We start from the raw sequence: 19911 nt of genomic DNA on the forward strand, positions 1-19911 counted from the left end.
ATTAAACGGCGTGTCCGATTACAGTTTCTAGAGGTTGGTACCTCGAAATATATGGGAGAGTGATCTGAGTAGGAGGCTTCAAGGAAATAATCTTTCATAGTATTAAACAACGTCTATATATTTTCCATTCTCTCTTTTCCCACCAACGTCTCAATTCAATGAGGAAAATTAAGCTTGGCTTTCTTGTGGGCACTAAGTCCGATACACAATATAGAAGTTGAATAGCTCATAGGTTGTCAAGCTCACGGCAATTCCATAATAATTTAGAGGAGTTAATTCCAGCAATGGTCCTCCGACTATGTTGATTTTTCATAATTGGTCCTTGATTTTTAATTTAGACAATTTAGACACTTGACTTTCGAATTCTTTCCAATGTTAGTCCTTCCGTCAAATGAAGGTTAAATGGATGTTAGTTTTAGGTGTAAAATAGTCATTTCACTTGCTTAGTTTATAATAATCTCTTCCAAGGCATTCTCTGATCTGCACGTCCCCATGTTCAATTCTTAAATTTGAGCGGTTTCATCTACTCGGAATAACAGCTTCCTTCCTTTTAGGGATATATATGAATATGATGATCGAAGCTAAGAATAGGTCTGTGCCGTGCATTTGCGCCATATATATATATATATATATATATATATATATATATATATATATATATATATATATATATATATATATATATATATATATATATATATGTGTGTGTGTGTGTGTGTGTGTGTGTGTGTGTGTGTGTGTGTGTGTGTGTGTGTGTGTGTGTGTGTGTGTGTGTGTGTGTGTGTGTGTGTGTGTGTGTGTGTGTGGCCTTTTTAACTGTGTATTCATTTTAACTGAATTGCATATTCAAATTAATAAAAAGGCAGACACAAGAAAATCTGCATGTTTTATGAGGTCGAGAGAATCGGGAGCACAGAAATGAAAGAAACACAAAAAGAGAGGAACCAGACGACTAATATGACATATGAGTGTTTTGATTCCTTTTTCTTGATAAAGAATCTGGACACGGGGAAGGAGTTTATCGTGAAAGAGTGCAACGAAAAGGGAATGTGGAATAAGCTGAGTGATCTCCAGACTGGGAAGCAACTAACCATGGTACTCCTGGATGGTTAAGGAGCTAATGCACAGAGCACATGGGAGATCAGACAGTAAGATAAACATGAACTCTTATATTAGCAAGAGTTTCAGGTACATCAAGAAAACCAGTGTGGCTCTCATGAAGAACATAAATGATGTGGCGAATTCCATGAGTTTGAAAATCACAGATAGAGATCCCACTTTGCCTGTGTATTAATATTTTAAAAGAGTGCTCACTTCCGACACTCTCCTGCGGAAGAAACCTTGGACTCAATTATGCCGGAGAAGCGGTCGTTCTGATTTTTAAATCTCTGCTCGCCGGACCCGTTGTATCTCCTTTGATCATCATTACGATCGTCGTGGTTCAACTGGGAAGCAACCAGCTTATCAAGAGCCCTCCAATCACTCACTCTATTATTATGCTCATCGTCTTCTTCTCTGTTACTTCCATGGACGTCGGAGATTGCCTGCGGATTGGACTTGTTTACAACGCCGGAAAGAATGTCGGTACAGACCTATTCTTAGCTTCATAAGATTCATATATATCCCAAAAAGGAAGGAAACTGTTATTCCGAGCAGATGGAAACGCTCAAATTCGAGAAGTTGAACATGGAGGACGTGCAGATCAGAGAATGCCTTGAAAGAGATAATTATAAAGTAAGCAAAAGTGAAATGACTATTTTACCCCTAAAACTAACATCCACTTAACCTTCATTTGACGGAAGGACTAACATTGGAAAGAATTTGAAAGTCAAGTGTCTAAATTGTCCAAATTAAAAGTCAAGGACCAATTGTGGAAAATCAACATAGTTAGAGGACCATTGTTGGAATTAACTCTAGTTTAGAGCATCCACACCAAAGAAGATTTCACGGTACACAAGAAAAATTTATCTACATGGAAGAGAGAGAGTGTAGGAGAGAGGTTTTTGAGCTCCTCCTGCAAATGTTGGGAGAATTCAGAGTTGGTGGGGCCTACTATAATTTATGCTAGTGGTGACAGCCACGCATGGCTGTCACCAATGCGCCCAGCGGGCTCGGCGCGCCTGACAATCATAAATATTTACATTTTTTTTTTAAATTCTGTTTTGCAATTTTTTTTTTCCTTTTTTTCTCTTCCATCACATCTTCTCTTTCCTAATCACTCTTACATTCTCCCCCAATTCTCCCCAACTAGTGTGGATGCTCTTATAAGAAATCATTTTAATCTGTAATAGATTTATGTTCATGTTTTAAAAACATTTTTTACTTTTAACTAAACACTAGAAAATGAAAGTGTTTTGTGGAAAATGAATCATTTTCCATAAAACATTTTTTATATTTTCAACGATGAACTCACATTAATGACTTAATGAACCTATAAGTGTGATTTAATGAACTTGTGAATTTGTGATATAATAAACCTGCAATATCTACTTAATGAACTTAATCGTAGTAGTGATATAATGAACTTGCAATAATGACTTAATGAACTTACAGTATTAACATAATGGACTTGTAGGTTCATTAAAAAAAATTGAAAAAAATTATCAATATTGATGTCGTTTAAAATATCCTCTCACTTAAAAGTTTTTTAATGATATATATATTTTTATAACTTATTGTTATTTGTACAAAAAGAAAAGGAGAAAAACAAAATTTATTATATTTTGATTCTAATTTTAGTTTAGGTTGCAAAATGGACTTTGGTTCATGGTCCATTTTCACCATCTCTCCCCTCCCAACAAATTATTATGTGGATCATGTTCCACACAGTGCTATGTGGACTATAAAAAAAATACATTTTTAATATACGAAAAGTACATATATTATTACGTAGAAACCACTTTTCTCTCCCAAAAACTCAACTGCTTTCTCTCCCATTTTTAGCTGCTCACATGAAGTAAAGGCTCGGCTGACACTCTGATGGAGGATTGAGCCGGTGGTGCCATTAGTAGACCAGATTTGTGAAGAAGCACCGAGTTCATCCAACAACTTCGGCTTCAAGTTTGTAAAACAGTCTACGATCCAAGTTTTCTATAACATTGCTAGAAATTTTTTTTCTATGTCTGACGGTAAAAAATGCATTGTCATCCTAACGATCTGTATTGTAAACATTTATGCTTATGATTAATGAATTAATTAGCTTTTTATTTTTCAAAAAAAATACATATATTATTTGTGTACTGAATGTACATTATTTGATAGTATAAAAAAATAATGTACTTTCAATACTTAAATAATGTACTTTTTATTTATGGTACATACAATTGTATGGACCATGATTCACACAATAATGATTGCTCCCTCCCCTTAAGTGACATTGGTTTAAAAAAAAAAAAAAAAAAAAAAAAAAAAAAAAAAGAAACAACTTTTTATTTTCATAAGCTGCCTAGGGATTAGTCAATCACACCATACGTTATAACATATTTAAGAAGTGAATAATATGAAATGACTTATAGGGGTGTCTTGTATTGTTCAAAATTAAATAGAAGATGCAAATAAGTAAAATTATTCTTTTTGTTTATGAACAAGTTGTCCCGTATCAACGTACAAATTAATTTCATATGTTGATCTATAACTTTCAATAGCTTGCCACACATGGTTATCTCATGATGGACTTTAATTTGTTCGGTCAAAGTTTATGATTATCTCATTATTAAGGTTAATTGAAGTCTTAATTGTTTAGTTAATTGTTTTCTTCCGAAATAAAAGCATTTGACGCCGGCAATCACGTAAGTAGAACGTGGAAGAATAAGAGTAGAGAAGAAAGTCCAATTTCTTTGAATTTCCAAGCTGTCCTCAACTACTTGATTGAGTGATGCACAACTCAATTCTATACGTATTGCTCCTTCTCTGATCTTTTGGGATAACCTTAAACCAGCTTTTAATAATTCAACTCACTACATCATTTCGATATTTTGAATATACCATAAGTTCTTTATTTTATTTTTGGTCTGACCCTATCTAATTTTTGAATGATTTATCAGACTTTGTGTTGCGATACGGCTATAGAGTTGTGAAAAAATCAAAAGTGACAATTGAAATTTAAACATTAAAAAGGGTATGATGGGATAATTGGCTCGATCGAGCAGCCAATTTAAATATATAGGTTATCACGACCTAGTTTAGTCGCTTTAATTTGGTTCAGAAACGCCATAATCTAATCCCGAAATCGATTCACAAATAACAACCCATAGGAATCAATGCGAGAGGACGTGGGATATATGGTCTCAACTTAGCTCCAAGAACCCGAGCCAGCGAAGACTGTATGGTGGGAGACATTACAAGAATATTAGGAGACTTATACTTCATTTAATAATCACGAAGAGCCTATTGACCTTCTTGATTTATACCCCTTTACCAGTTAGGATCACAAGACAGAATTTACCACCGTATCTTCTGGTAGTGAGGTCAGGCCCCCTACCCCTGAACTTCCATCCCTCTATTTACCACCTTATCGCTATCATGGGACATTTGGAACAGATCGAAATTGTGATGTTATTTGTCTGTTGTTTATAATGAAGTGGTTGGAATACGACATTATATTGTGAATGGAGGTGTGGTGTGGCCACTATACACACACACTCGGTGCATGCTGTGCTATATATCATATCATATCATGCACTCTATAGTGCCACTTCAAATCACACCCATACATATGATATTTGGAATCTGGGTCTTTAATTTGGAAAAAAAATATCAAGGCGAGTTTAATTTAAACTTCGGTAATGATATTGTGAGGATTACATCTAAAATGGACAAATTTCTTGTGTATATTGTTATTAAATTATCATGATTTACATCTTCAATTCCCAAATACTCTGTGGGTATCAGGGGCCCTTCATGTTAGGGATTCAACCTTTTGGGTGAAGTTTGATATTGCTTCTTTATCTTAGGCTACTGTCTTTTATTATTATTTTCATAGCACGCCAATGACCCCATTGTGCACATAATGTAAGTGTTCTAAACAAAAACTATGAATAGTATCTAAATCTAAATCTTATATAAAATTCAACCATGTTAAACTTTTAATTGGAATAGGAAAAGTTAACAAGGATTTTACCATATCCGTAAGTATATAATTAACAATTATGTCAACGCTGATTAATTGAGATGTGGTTCAAACTTAAAATTTTTCTTATTATAGAAATTAATGAGTAAGAATAATAAATAGTTAACAGAATATTCAGATATTAAAGTTTATACTAACGGAATGTATGGTTATTTAAGGGAAGAAAATAATATAATAGTGGGTAAATAAGAAAAATCATAAAAAAAATATTAAAATCAAATAATATGAACCATTCATTTCAAGAAACAATTACACCAACATTATTTTTTGTTCCTGTTAAGGGCCTAACTTTTTTGGCTTATATTAGATTGTAAGATTAAAAATGTGTTTTTATGGTCTACACAATACTAAATAATTTGAGGGCATAGATTCTTTAGTCTGAAAATGTTTGAAAAAGTATAAAAATACTACCTTGTAAAGAATCATGAGTATTTAAAAAATAAAATTAAAAGTAAATGAGGAAATAAATTAATGTTTATATTATGTAAATAAAAAACTATTCGAAATATAAAAATGTCGGTTATTTTTTATTAGTTAAAAGACAAAGAAGATTAGTAGAGAAGCAAACATTATGCTCATGTACTTTTTTTGGTTTATTTAATAGACATAAGATGATGGAAGTTAGATCAAAGACTAATACTATACATATTTATAAAAGTAATGCTACTCGTTGTTTCCAAATTTTTTCCTTTTAGTTTCTCCTTATGTTATAATATGGATATTTTATTTACAAATTGATAAGGTAAGTAAACTCATGGCCACCCAATAATTATAAACCACGTTAAAATGAAATTTATTCAAAAATACATTATAAGACATAAAAAATATATATATTTTTTATTTATAATAGAATAAATTTCGTCTAATATAATATATTGGGATCAAATCAAATAATTAACCATTCGATACATTTCAATTTCATAATCAATCAATTAAAATATATCACATTAATCAAAGTTTATCCCGTCAAAAATATTTTAAGATTTTTTTTTTTTCGTGCTAAGATAGAACTTTTGGTACAATTGTGCAAGTAGAATATATATATATTTTTTTTATCCAATACAAAAATACTTTACAAAAGGAATAAACTAAAGAACGGGCCATGCTGACTAGGACCAACCAATGCTTAGCGTGCAGGTCCCACCCGTGCGGGCCCACAGGTTGGACACTTTCTCAAGGGAGATATAGTCCAAGCAATCCTCATTTCCACCATTTGAATAAGTAACATATATCCCCGCCGGCGCCGGCGCCGAGCTCCCTGTAACAGGGGCTGCGCCACCGTGAGGGATCCATGTCAGGCGACCACGAGCGCCAGGAGGAACACCCACTTCCGCCGCCGGCGAAAACGCCGCCCCTTCTACCGCCACTCGCGGCTTCGTCGTCCTTGTACAAACAGAACACGTGGTCCCCGGAGACTTTCCGCGACGAGGTGTGGCAGCGGCGGAAAGAGAACCACGGGAAGCACCTGAAGCGGCGGAGCAAAAGCGTCACCGATGAAGATCTCAACGAGCTGAAGGCGTGTATCGAACTCGGGTTCGGGTTCGAGTTGGACTCGCCGGAAATGGACCAACGCCTCTCCGAGACTTTCCCGGCCTACAGCCTCTTCTACTCCGTCAACAAGCATCTCAACGACACCGTTTCAAAGACCGCCAACGCCTCCGATTGCGACACCGCCTCCTCCGTCGGCAGCCCCGACGCCATGTTCGCCCCCGGTAATCTCTCTAATTTTATATTCTATGTATCCCATTTTACCTATCATAATTAAGTTTTAATCTAACTATACTGAATATTAGTATACAAGAGATCTGACCTCGTATAAGAGCGGAAGCTATAACCGTGTTGATTTCCAGCCACAGTTGATGTTCCTGTTATGTTGCCTCTAGACCGTTAGTCATGTTTTGCCTTAGACTAGACTCAGAACTCTAAGTGGTGTATTGGTGTCTACTGATCAGTCTGAGTACAGTAACTTGAATGTGTTGTCTAATTCGAAAACCTATATCCCATCAATCCAGGTTTATATTAGACACAGAGTTTAGTTGACTAATAACTTCTAGTTATTCATCCAACCAGACCACTTAATAAGTCTAATCAACTTGCACTACTTAATTAAAGCCTTAATATATAATATACAATATATATTATTAGGGAAAATCTTAAGTGATTTTGCTTAAAAAGCAAGTATTTTGAAATGATTAATATATATGACATATGAATCTGAGTTTGTGGTGGATGAAGGAGAACGGCCAGAGATTGTGAAGACGAGGTTGAAGCGATGGGCTCAAGTGGTTGCCTGTTCTCTGCGTCACTCTTCCAACTAACGTACGGTGATGATGACGACGACGAATGATCAGTACAGTGTAACCAATTAAAGACAGGTTTTTTGTTTTGTTTTTTTCGATAATGTTTGTGTTACAAATTGATGATGATGACGATGATTTGCCATGTCTTTTCTTATGCTCTCTATCGTGTTCTTACTCCTTTTTTAGAGCAATGATTGTGAGAGGGAGGGATGGCCGGAGATTACTCTCTCTTTCACGATTCCCATTCCCATTTGTAGCTAATATGATGATAATTAGTATATATATTTATTGATGAATATATCAATACAACTATAATTGTTTTTATAATTTTTTTTTTTTTTGAAAAAATTTGCATTTGTAGTCCTCTAGTTATGCATGTGCTTCCTTAGTTATATCTCTGATCATCTTTTAACCCTTAAGTTATATGTCACGTGTAACGATTTTAATTTCTGAAAGACCAAATCAGTCATTTTTTTAAGTGACATATTGGTGATAGAAATAACCTCTGAATGATTAAAATTGTCACTTTAAACATATAACTTAAAGATTAAAGATGGTCACACATATATTCTGGGACTAAGTCTGTACAACATGTATAACAGGAGGGTTAAAAATGTAATTTTTTAAAAAAAAATAATTGTGTTACGTTCTAAATTAATTAAAATTTTCAATGATTATTAACCTCCTAATCAACATGGAGTTCTCTAAATGGGTTTGGTTATTGATTTAGCAGTCTGGGTTATTTGGAAATTGGTTCTTGAAATTATTAATAATATTTTAAAAATTGTAATTGTTATATAGATTTAAAAAAGATGCGGTGGCATTATGGTAATTTTGCTTATTGTTGAAAGCTTAAGGTGTGCATTTTCAAAGCTTAAGGTCCGTCATTTTAACACTTTAAGGTGTATTAGTTTTACAATTGAGAACTTAAGGTGCGTCATTCTAAAGTTTAATAAGGTGCGTATTTTTAAAGTTTAAGGTGCGTCATTTTAACATTTGAAGTGCATCCGTTATATACTTAAGGTGCATAAGTTCTATATTTAAGTTGCGTCATTTTAACACTAAGGTGCGCCATTCTAACACTTAAAGTGCGTCTTTGTAACACTTAAGGTGCGTCATTTTTACACTTAGCTTCTACCTTCTAGAATGCGCTTTAAAAAAAAAAAATTCATTGATTTGAGTCGTTGAACTAGATTTGATCAACGATTCAGATCTTACCGCATGTTTCATCTAAGAGACTTTTCGCACCAGATCTCATCATGAGCAATTGCTTAGACTGAAATAATGCATGTCTTGAGTGGACTCCACCTTTTGAAATATTCATCTAAAAGCGTTTACCAACTTCACTTAATGAGCTAGACTTGGGTGGAGAAGATTAGAAAATTAGAATGATTATTAGTATAAATTGTAGAATAGAGATGTTTGGTTTTGACTTTTTCTTTGGCATAAGCTTTCACCGCCCATGAACACCAACTCCATTTCAGTATTCATGATGACTACTTTTTTCCTAAAAGAAAATTAAATGACCTAAATTCAATCCACAAAAAAGATAGATCCAAATCATCCAATTGTCTCTAATTTGATCAATACTTGTGTTAGTTTAAATTTTTATCAATAATTCTTGAGTGATATTATTTATATAATATCAATTAATGTAATAATATGTAAATTCGAATTTTGCTAATTAATATAGTTCTTAGATGATAACAAAAAACAAAACAAGAAGTAGAATTTAACTTGAATATGATATGAAACAAGAACTTCTTGGTTGGCAAATGGTTGAGTATTGATAGGAAATACGATGGTTTATAAAATTATTAATTAAAAAAAAAACTCCTGAAAGTTAAAAATTATCAAGAAGAGTTCGAGTGCAATTTTATACATGAATATTATACAAATTTCCAAATTGAATATTTATGTTAAGAAAATTGAATGTACCTAATATTATTCATTTACTAAATAGTCTTATAACAATTTACAAATCTTTTGTGTGACTGTAAATGCCAAAAATTATTTTGATAAATTTCTAACCTCTTCTAAGAACTTCAATTAGAATTTACTAAAAGATAAAAACCAATGACACATACACATATATAGGAACACTCACATGATAACCTATTTCTAATAAAAAATAAAGAATCAATCCCAATATCTATCAAGAAAAATGTATCATATTTGGAGCAATGAAAGAAAAAATTATGTGAAATTTTGATAATTTTCTTGAACTTTAAAGTTAAGTACACTTCGCAACATTACATGGTTCATTTTGCAACACTACATATATAGTATACTTTTCACATAAACTTTAAAGTGTACTTATTAACAATACTTAATGGTACACTTTGCACCACTACAAAGTGCGCTTTTACATAATACTGGATGTCTGGATGCACTCTACAATGTTACAAAGTTCACCCTATAATATTACAAAATGTACTTTAAAGTTTAAGTTATTTACCAAAATGCATTGTGTTATTTTATTCTTTGCTTTAGAACTGTTAGATCTGATCGAATGGTCGACTAATAATAGTTTATAGTTTTCTCCCGAAACAAGTTTACACTATTGAAATGATTTGTAAAGTTAGCATTTTTCGTGTCTGTGTCATACGCGTCTTGAGTAGTAAAGAGGCCTAATTTACTAAAGACACAAATGACTCACTTTGTACTAGTGCAATATGAGTATTATTTAAAAATTCTCAAAATATATATTTTTTATACATTGATTTTGTGTGTGTTTTAAGCGATTATTGACCAATTAATGTCATTTTAATGAACTTATAGTATTGTTATAATGAATATTCAATCATATTTGAAATAATTATTATGAAATAATTATTTAAAAGACTAAATTTAATGCATGGTCGTAACACAAATTATAAACTATCACAATATTCAATTAAAATTAGTAATTAATGATTCATTCAAGATCAAATGCTATTTAAAAAATATATATACTACACCTACGATCTAAAAATTGTAAGGCACAACAATGTGTTCAGGAAGCAGGCTCAAATATATGCACTCGCAAAACAATATTCATTTCAAAGGGACAACATTGTGCTCGAGAAGGCATGACAATATGCTCTGCAAGAAGGAAAAAAATGCTCTGGAAGAATAAAAAAATTAACTTACTTACACAAAAGTATCATAATGCTACCATGTTTTTTTTTTAATTGCTTCATTCTGAACATTGATCTGGACTGAATCAATGAATAAGATTAAATCATATTTTTCACCTAAATCTTCTTTTTCACTTCTGTTATATATATATATATATATATATATATATATATATATATATATATATATATATATATATATATATATATATATAATTAGGTTCTGGTGCGGTTAGAGTGCTCAGGTGCAGTTTAATCTGGGCCATTCATCTTGCGTAAATCAACGTCCAGGATTATCAAAATTTTTTTTTTAAAAAAACACGGTGATAATTTTGTAATTTTTGAATCTAGGTCAAAATTAATGTGAGCGGTTCTGTGATTAATGTGCGTGAGTTTTGTATATAAGATGCGTGAGTCTTGTGCATAAGGTGCGTGAGTTTTGTGCTTAATATGCGTGGGGTTGTGCTTAATGTGAGTAGTTGATAAAACTTAAAATTTGGCTTTTGTGTTTAAGGTGCGTGAGATTTGTTCTTAATATGAGTGGAGTTTGTGCTTAATTTGCATAGGGCTTGTGCTTAATGTGTGTGGGGTTAGTGATTAATGTCAGTAATTGTTGAAACTTAAAATCTGTGAGTTAGTACTTAAAGTGCGTGGGTTTTGTGCTTAATATGCGTGAGATTGTGCTTAATGTGCGTGAGTTTTGTACTTAATGTGTGTGAGTTTGTGCTTAATGTCAGTAGTTGTTGAAACTTATAGTCTGTGAGTTAATACTTAAATGCGTGGATTTTGTGCTTAATGTGCGTGAGATTGTGCTTAATGTCCGTGGGTTTTGTACTTAATGTGCGTGAGTTTGTGCTTAAGATCTAACACTTAAAGATCGCGTGGCTTTCTTCCAGACACGCGTTTTTTTTTTTTAAATTTTCATTGATTTGAGCCGTTAGATCTAGATTTGATCAACGACTTAAATATAACCGCACAACCGCACGAAAAGCTATACCCGTACATGAACCCTTCCCTATATAAAGCTTTGGATCCATGAGATTGATGAGGATATGAGGAGGTAAGAGCCACGCCCAACTGTAGCCGACCAAGCTTTGCATTTATGAGATTGAGGAGATTAGGAGTCAAATTAAAGTCACACCAAACTGTTGTCGCCCAAAGCTTAAAAGCTAAGTTTTTGTCTTTATGAGGAGTCAAACTTTAACGTAGAAAATGATCATCAAAAGGAAATTAAATGTAATCATCTGAGAAGTTTTTTGAACTTAATTATTTTTAACTTATCCTTAAATGATCATCCTTATAAAGGCACCGGCCCTTATCTCTCCTTAAATGATCACCCTTTAGTTTACTCAATCCTCTTGATCCAATGCATGACTTAAGGTTCTAACCTTTAACGACTCATACTAATGTTTGATTCCTAAACCCTAACAATAGTATTATTATTTTTAGTGTTTGATTCTGAAAAAGCTATCAAATTGAGTTTATTAAGAAAATGTTATGACAACCATCTAAGAATCATATATATATATATATATATATATATATATATATATATATATAATTAATAATTATTATTTAAACTTGATTATGTAATTTTCGTAATATCAATTGAACCAACTATATCCGGAAAAGTAATTAAATAAGAAGCCTTTATTATTAATTTATTATACCCAAAAAGTGGATACTTATCCATTTCAATACCCACTCGAGTGTATATATAGAAGAACATTTTGTTTCTGATACAGCAGCTAAAATCTTTTTGTTATATTTGCAAAAAAAAACCTTTTAAAAACCGACAGTGATAGTCTTCAAGAATGAAGTTTGAATATCAACTTCATTTGTTTATACTCTCTCTCCTCTTTGTGCTTATTTCATCATCACCCACAAATCAAAATCAGCATCATCAACACCCTGCTACCATTCTATGTTATCAACTTGAGAGAATCCAACATTGCTTATCATTCCAACCACAACCATCAATATTAGCAAATGATATTGATATGAAATATGGGATAGGGAAGAGGTTGGTACCTACCGGTCTAAACCCTGATCATCCACCATCATCAACTTCAACAAAAGATATTGGTCTAGGATATGGAGTGGAGAAGCGATTGGTGCCTACTGGTCCAAATCCTGACCATCAATCATCATCAACGTCAACTAAGGTTTTAAATTTCATATTTGAAGGGGTGAAAAGACTAGTGCCTGGTTCAAATCCTAACAATCCACCATCATCAACTCCAACAAAGAATATCGATCGAAGATATGAGAAAGTGATGGGATTGGTGTCTACCGGTCCAAACCCTGACCACCCACAGTTGTCAACTTTAACCAATGATTTTAATTTGAGATTTGGAGAAGTGAAGAGACTAGTGCCTATTGGTCTAAATCTTGACCATCCACTATCATCAACTTCAACAAATGATATTGATCTGCTAAGAAATGGGGTAGTGAAGAGATTAGTGCCTACTGGTCCAAATCCTGACCACCCACCATCGTGGACTTCAACAATGGATTTTAATTTGAGATTTGGAGGGGTGAAAAGACTAGTGCCTACTGGTCCAAATCCTAACCATTCACCATCATCAACTTCAACTGGTCCCAACCCTGACCACCCACCATCTTTGACTTTAACAATGGATTTTAATTTGAAATTCGGAGGAATGAAAAGACTAGTGTTTACTGATTCAAATCCTAGTCATCCACCATCATCAAATTTAACAAAAAATATGAATCTAAAATATGAGGAGACAAAGAAATTGGTGTCTACCGATCCAAACTCTGACCACCCACCATCATTGGCTTCAACACATAATATTAATTTCTGATTTGGGGTGGTGAAAAGAGAAGTGGCTAGTGGTCCAAGTACTCCTGACCATAATGCCAACCATTATCCCCCTACCATCGGCTTCCCCAAAGGATTATTATAATTTGAAGTGGTGAAATGTTGGTGACTAGTTGTGATTTAATGGAATAATAATATGATTCGTTTTAATTAAGGCATGTTATTATATCGACTTACTTTTCTATGTGTGTTATGTATGTGTGATTTCAAAGAACATGCCAGTGAGGGACAAGGATGGTGGCCAATTTTTTTCATGCTTAGAAGTCACATTCATATTTCATATTAGCTGAGCATCAACCATTGACCATCATATAGAAATTAAAGGTCTAAAAATATACATAAAGAAAGTGAAAATCAATCAGTGATGAAGACGGCTTATGTAAAAAGTGTACAGATAAATGGTCAGATTTAAAAATTAACAGATTTAATTATCTCTTTCAACAATTTTTAAACAAGAACTTTGAAGATTTAAAATTAGTGTGACTTAAGTTATGATTGAATTGAATGAGATGAGATCATGTTCGAAGTTTGGCAATCATCTCCTCCAACACCGCCACCGACATTCCGGCTCGATCTCCTCGGTCAATCTGGCTCATAACCTCTTCCAACAGCACATTCTTCGCCTGCGTCTGCGGGTTTCTTTGACCGCCGCCGCCGCCGCGATTCGGGCAATCTCTGAGGAGCAAAATCAGCGCTTTCGCCTTCTCCCGGGCCGTCGCCGTCCCGTCCACCGTCAACTGAAGCAGCCCCGCCATGGCTCCTTCCCGCAATATCACCCCCCTGTAGCTCTCCCTGCAGCTCCGGCAAAGCCTCAACAGAATCCCCACCGCGTATTCTTTACACAACCTCGAACCCTCCTCCATAGCCTCCACCAACACCCCGACACAACCCGCGGTTTCCGCCGCCTCCTTCATCGCCGCGTCCGATGAACAAACCATGTTCTCAAGCACCGCCGCTGCTTTCTCCACCATCTCCGATGATTTCTCCGAGGAATTTATTATTTGGAGCAGCAACGCTACTCCTCCTCCTGATACGGCTATTCTCGGGACGATTTCGTGGCAAGTTGAGAGATTGTGTAGTACGGATATGATATCAAGACTGATGATCATGTTTCTAGCTGTGAAGAACTGTGATCTGAGCAGATAGAGAAGATGTTCAACCGCCCCTGATTTTACAATCTCCACCTTGTTTGCCATGCAAGAAGAAAGTGTCAAAAGCGCTGCGATTGCTAGCCCACATAACGATTCATTCTGGAGCTGAAGCACCATTGCTATCACTGATATTGCCCCAAATCTACCAATCAGGATCTTATTCCTAAAAATTAAAAAAGAATTAGTATAGGATTAGATTAGACTCTGATTGCTCCATCTCAACAAAAGCCTAAGCTGAAAGTTGGATTGCACATTCATGGCTATATGCTCAACAGGCTTGACCCTTCATGGAGCTTCGCGAAACGATATATTATACAAGAATCGGGAAGAAATTTGCAGCAAACCTTTCACTGCCATAGGCTAGATTAAGCAGAGCCAAGAGTGAGGCTTCAATGGCTTCATAATCTTGGGAATGGAGCATGGAGATCAATGGAGGAATGATGTCTTTTTCAGGTATTTTGTGGCGTTGTTTCCTCGTGAATTGCCCGACTTGCTTTGCAGCCATGACTCGGGATTTTGCATCGCCAAAGATGAGAGCTTCCACCACCATTTCCTCCATGGATGGAAGCCCTCGATCTCCAGTATAATTAACTACTGCCACCCTTCCTGTTAAGTTATTATCAGCTTATATATTTGGATGCAACAGTTACCGTTTGGATAAGGTATATAGTTTGCTTCACAAGTATGTAACGTCTTTGTAGCTTTTTGACACTCTTTTTGACATAATTGTTTGGCTTAGAAGCAATCTCTGTTCCCTTTTCAGCTTTCCACTTAACTCTCTTAGATGGAAATACCTTGCATTCAATCTCCACTTTCCTCTTATAGAAGAAACTATCGTCAGCTCTCCGTGCTACAGTACAACTAACATGTTGCCCGGTTGATTCCTGAGTGATAGAGTGTAAGCAAGTACACAGGATGGACCCAGATCAGAACAACCACTGTATAAGAGTTACCTCCATCACTAATGTGGTGGGGCTCCTTGTGAACACCAGACACTAGTCTTCTCACTTAATAGGTTACTAAATCATCATAATTTACCTTTTTAGTATCTGGTGAGCCGGGATATGGGGGCCTACGAGTGAGGAAATTTTACATTTTGTGGGCAAGAACATCTAACATGTTGTCCGCATTCAGTTAATTTCTAAGTGTTAGATTGTGAGTGAGGATACAGACAATAGCAATGTAAGAGTTACCTCCATCGTGCAATATGGTGGGCTCCTTGTGACCAGTCATCATAATAATTTACCTTTCCACAATCTATTGAGCTGAGATGTGGAGGCCTGAGGACGAAGAAATTTTACTTTTTGTGGGCAAGTATATATAATTAACATGTTATATACTTATATTATATTATAAATGGCATGAATTTAGCTTGGAACTTACATAAATGCTTGATTTATATCCAAGTTGTTGACTCACATAACGAGGTGGACGAGACAATATTAACCTAAAAAGTTTGGTAGATTATGGCTAAATTATTCAAACAAGATTGAACTTGGCACCTGAAATTTGCTTTGTTAGATTTGATGATTCACCTTCCCATGCATTACGAACAGATGTGATTGGCAAACGTGATCTCTTTCTTTTCTCAGTACTTTCAACAGACACAAGAAAACAGAGAAGAGATCATATATGAGATCATATATCTCTGACTAATAAGATTTGTTATGTTTCTCATAATGGATAATCTTAAAAATTCTAAGTGGGAGGCATGCATATCACTAGGAAAGTACGTAGTATTATTATAGTATTGTTCAATTATATTTCCCGATAAACAATGCAGATTTTCCCATATCTTTATGATGACAATCAGCTAAAACCTTTGCTTTAATTTGATTCTTTACTCAGACAAGTTTTCCTGTTCTTCCGGTCCATTACATACTTTCTCAACCTACTGAAACACAAAGAACCAATAACGCCTTCACTAGCTAAGACTCGAACTCACAACCTTCCAAATAGAAGTCCAACCCGAATACCATTAGACCAGATAGTCTTGGTGGGCAAGAACACTTAGTTAGTAATGAAATATGACTAAGGCAAGAACACTTTTTTTGAAAACCAGACTAAAGACTTTCATTAATCACTGAAAAGATTCGAAATACAATCAGGTGGGGTTTCAACCCACTCTCCCGAGACAGACAAAGAACCGGTTGCCAGGGCTAAGACATGAGCCACGCGGTTCGCTGATCTCTTGACATACTGGACCTTAACGGACCCTATGTCACAGGCAATCGACCAACATTGCTTCACAAGAATACCAACATACGATAAATCTAAAGAACAAGAATTAAAAACATTGCAAAAAACTAAACAATCAGACTCGAAAATGATGTTATCCCGCCGCAAATTCTTTAGCCACGTTAGTGCTTCTTTGGCTGCCAAGACCTCTGCCCATAACGCATTTGGGTTGCACTCGAGCTGTCCACACTTCGCTGCCACAAAACGCCCTTCATGGTCTCGTATAACAGCGCCATAACCAGCACCATTCGTGAAAACAGCAGCATCCACGTTGCATTTAAGATAGTTACGAGGTGGAGGCTGCCATTGTTCGGAGCTGCCACTCGTGACTCCCGTCGGGCAATCGGCTTGAAAAGCCTCTTTCCAGGAACTACGCAGGCGCAAGATTTGAATACGCAAAGACTCCATAGTAGGAGAAATATTCCGCCACACCTTATCATTCCTTGAAAGCCAAACTGCCCAAAAGGACGCCGCAAGAGCCACTGCTTCCTCTGGGTTCGGCAACTGCAGTGTAGCTTCCATGATCTGCTGTACGGTTTGACCCTGTAACGAAGGATTCAGAATCCCACTGCCTCGTGCGTAGACACATTCACACAGAAGATGCTCGACAGTTTCCCTGGGAGCGTCGCATAGAGGGCAACCACCGCCTATCCAGACTCGCTTAGACCTCAAGTTCTCTCGTACCGGTAAGATCCCACGAGCGCAACGCCACAGGAAAGATTTAACCTTGGGGGGAATCGGTAAGGACCACAAAGCATTCCAAGACTTGAAGTTTCCATCAAGAGGAAGATGGGAATTTGAGGCTGTTAATAAGCGATAACCATGCTTAACAGAGTATTTACCCGATATGTCGCCACACCATCGCCACGTGTCTTTGAACAGCGGACTGGACGGAGTTCGGATGATGCGCTGTATATCTTCTTCATAGAAAATTTCACGCAAAATTTCCATATCCCAATGGCCATGGCCATCGGTGAGACTATACACCGTAGCGTCATGCAGATGATCGCATGGGGGAGTGTTTAGATTTGGGTTTGCTGGGTGAGAGAGCCATCCCCAGCCCCATATACGAGTATCCCGGCCATCACCTATGCGTCGTCCCACACCCATTTTTAAAACCTCTTGTCCTGCCATAATGCTGCGCCAAAGGTAGCTTGGGTTGTTCTCCATAGGTGCATCCAGAAAGTCACATCTAGGAAAATATTTGGCTTTCAAAATTCGGCTCACCAACGAGGTCGGATAAATAAGCAATCTCCAGCCCTGCTTAGCGAGGAGTGCCACGTTGAACTCATGTAATTTTCTGAATCCCAGGCCACCCTTACTCTTTGGGACACATAACCGGTTCCAGCTGAACCAATGAATACCCCTGTGATCAGTACCACCACCACCCCACCAATAGCGGTTGAAAAGTTTTTCTAGTGTGTCACAAACTCGGGCTGGCAGAAGAAAAGTGGACATGGTAAATATGGGTAAAGCTTGCGCTATGCTCTTAATCAAAATCTCCTTACCAGCTTTGGATAAGAATCTATGTTGCCAGGAACCAATACGTTCACGAATTTTATGCTCAATGAACCGAAAAGTGGCGGTTTTATTCCTCCCTAGAGCCGACGGTAGTCCCAGATATTTGCCCAGGTCATTTGCTTCTCGGACCCCAATACATTCTGACACCAATGCGCGGGTTGCAGTAGTGGTATTATAGCTGAAAACGGCACTGGATTTGTCATAATTTATTAACTGCCCCGAGGCTGCGCTATACAAATCCAAACACTGTCTGATGGCCAAAGCTTCGGAGTGGTTTGCCCTGAAGAAAAGTAAGCTGTCATCAGCAAAAAATAGGTGGGAGACGGACGGGGCGCCCCGTGCAACTCGCACCCTGTGGATCGCTCCACTATTTTCTGCCTGTTGTAGCAACACAGATAGGGCCTCGGCACATAAAATAAAGAGATAGGGGGACAACGGATCCCCCTGGCGTATACCATGTGTAGGATAGACTGTACCCACGGTCTCCCCGTTCAGTTGAATAGAGTACCGCACAGTCGAGACACAGAGCATCAATAACTCTATCCAGTCCCGAGAAAAACCCAACGCTGACAGCATGCCCTCTAAAAAACCCCACTCCATCCTATCGTACGCTTTAGCCATATCTAGCTTTAGCGCCACCCACCCCACAGCCCCACAGGTTTTCCGTCTCAAGAAATGCCCTATTTCTCCCGCAACAATAATATTATCGGTAAGAAGTCTCTCAGGCACAAATGCACTTTGAGACTGTGACACGATAGTTCCCAGGCTACCTTTCAACCTGTTTGCCAGCATTTTTGCTAGCACTTTGTAAACAACATTACAAAGCGCTATAGGACAGAGATCAGACACTTTTTCCGGAGCTTTTTTATTTGGTATAAGAATAATATTTGCGTCATTGATCCCTTGCGGGAATCGTCTATCATTCACACATTGAATCACAAACATAGACAGGTCATGGCCCAGGATTGGCCAAAAATGCTGATAGAACGCAGGTGACATACCATCCGGTCCCGGAGCTTTCTCCGGGGCCATTGAGAACAAGGCTGCCTTTACTTCAGGTACAGTAATGGGCTGCGAAAAGGCGGTGTTCATTTCATTGGACACCACCTTTTTGACTCGACCAAAGATATTAGCCGGCGTATTCTCAGAACAAAAAATTTCAGTAAAATACCTCAGAACCTCGGTATGCATCGCCAAGTCTTCTGTCCAGTCCCCGGCTTGATTTTTCACACGCAGCAGCATATTGCGACGACGTCTGGCCGAGGCTGATTTGTGAAAGTATTTCGTATTGGCGTCCCCGTGCTGAAGCCACAGTTGCTTTGACCGTTGCTTCCAAAAAATTTCCTCTAAGGCAAGAACACTTAGTTAAATATAACTGTTAACATTTGTGTTAACACTTGTATTCTGCAATATTTTTGAGATATAAAAGAAAATAAGAGAACAAAATCTGGATCATTTGATATTGTACTTACTTTCTTATAAGTCATTAATCTCCCCTTTACAAGGGACATGGATACCTGATTAAAACTTATGAGATACAAGAAGATATACAAAACCTTACGAGAGATACAAGAAGATTGTGCTCAAACTCTTCATTTTTCAAATTAAA

At 36.4% G+C, this 19911-nt stretch overlaps 2 protein-coding genes across 2 annotated transcripts; one reads left to right on the forward strand and one right to left on the reverse strand.

The window, feature by feature from the left end:
- The first annotated feature begins 6325 nt into the window (after positions 1-6325).
- On the forward strand, positions 6326-7611 carry LOC109177496. Its single transcript, XM_019326862.1, has 2 exons — positions 6326-6840; positions 7364-7611. The coding sequence occupies exons 1-2, from the start codon at positions 6420-6422 to the stop codon at positions 7444-7446; spliced, it is 504 nt and encodes a 167-aa protein (XP_019182407.1). The 5' UTR covers positions 6326-6419; the 3' UTR covers positions 7447-7611.
- Positions 7612-13829: 6218 nt separating this feature from the next.
- Positions 13830-15326, reverse strand: LOC109177627 (U-box domain-containing protein 3). Its single transcript, XM_019327042.1, has 2 exons — positions 14888-15326; positions 13830-14706 (listed from the first exon to the last, which is right to left on the reverse strand). The coding sequence occupies exons 1-2, from the start codon at positions 15100-15102 to the stop codon at positions 13908-13910; spliced, it is 1014 nt and encodes a 337-aa protein (XP_019182587.1). The 5' UTR covers positions 15103-15326; the 3' UTR covers positions 13830-13907.
- Between the last annotated feature and the right edge of the window lie 4585 nt (positions 15327-19911).

The sequence above is a fragment of the Ipomoea nil genome, unplaced genomic scaffold, assembly GCF_001879475.1.
Source record: "Ipomoea nil cultivar Tokyo-kokei standard unplaced genomic scaffold, Asagao_1.1 scaffold0805, whole genome shotgun sequence".
Lineage (NCBI taxonomy): Eukaryota > Viridiplantae > Streptophyta > Magnoliopsida > Solanales > Convolvulaceae > Ipomoea > Ipomoea nil.

Coding starts and splice junctions, on each gene's coding strand:
- LOC109177627 (XM_019327042.1), bottom strand. CDS start 15,102: ATGGAGGAAATGGTGGTGGAAGCTCTCATCTTTGGCGATGCAAAATCC. Junction 14,707..14,887: donor CTAGCCTATGGCAGTGAAAG/GTTTGCTGCAAA, acceptor TTTAATTTTTAG/GAATAAGATCCTGATTGGTA.
- LOC109177496 (XM_019326862.1), top strand. CDS start 6,420: ATGTCAGGCGACCACGAGCGCCAGGAGGAACACCCACTTCCGCCGCCG. Junction 6,841..7,363: donor CGACGCCATGTTCGCCCCCG/GTAATCTCTCTA, acceptor TGGTGGATGAAG/GAGAACGGCCAGAGATTGTG.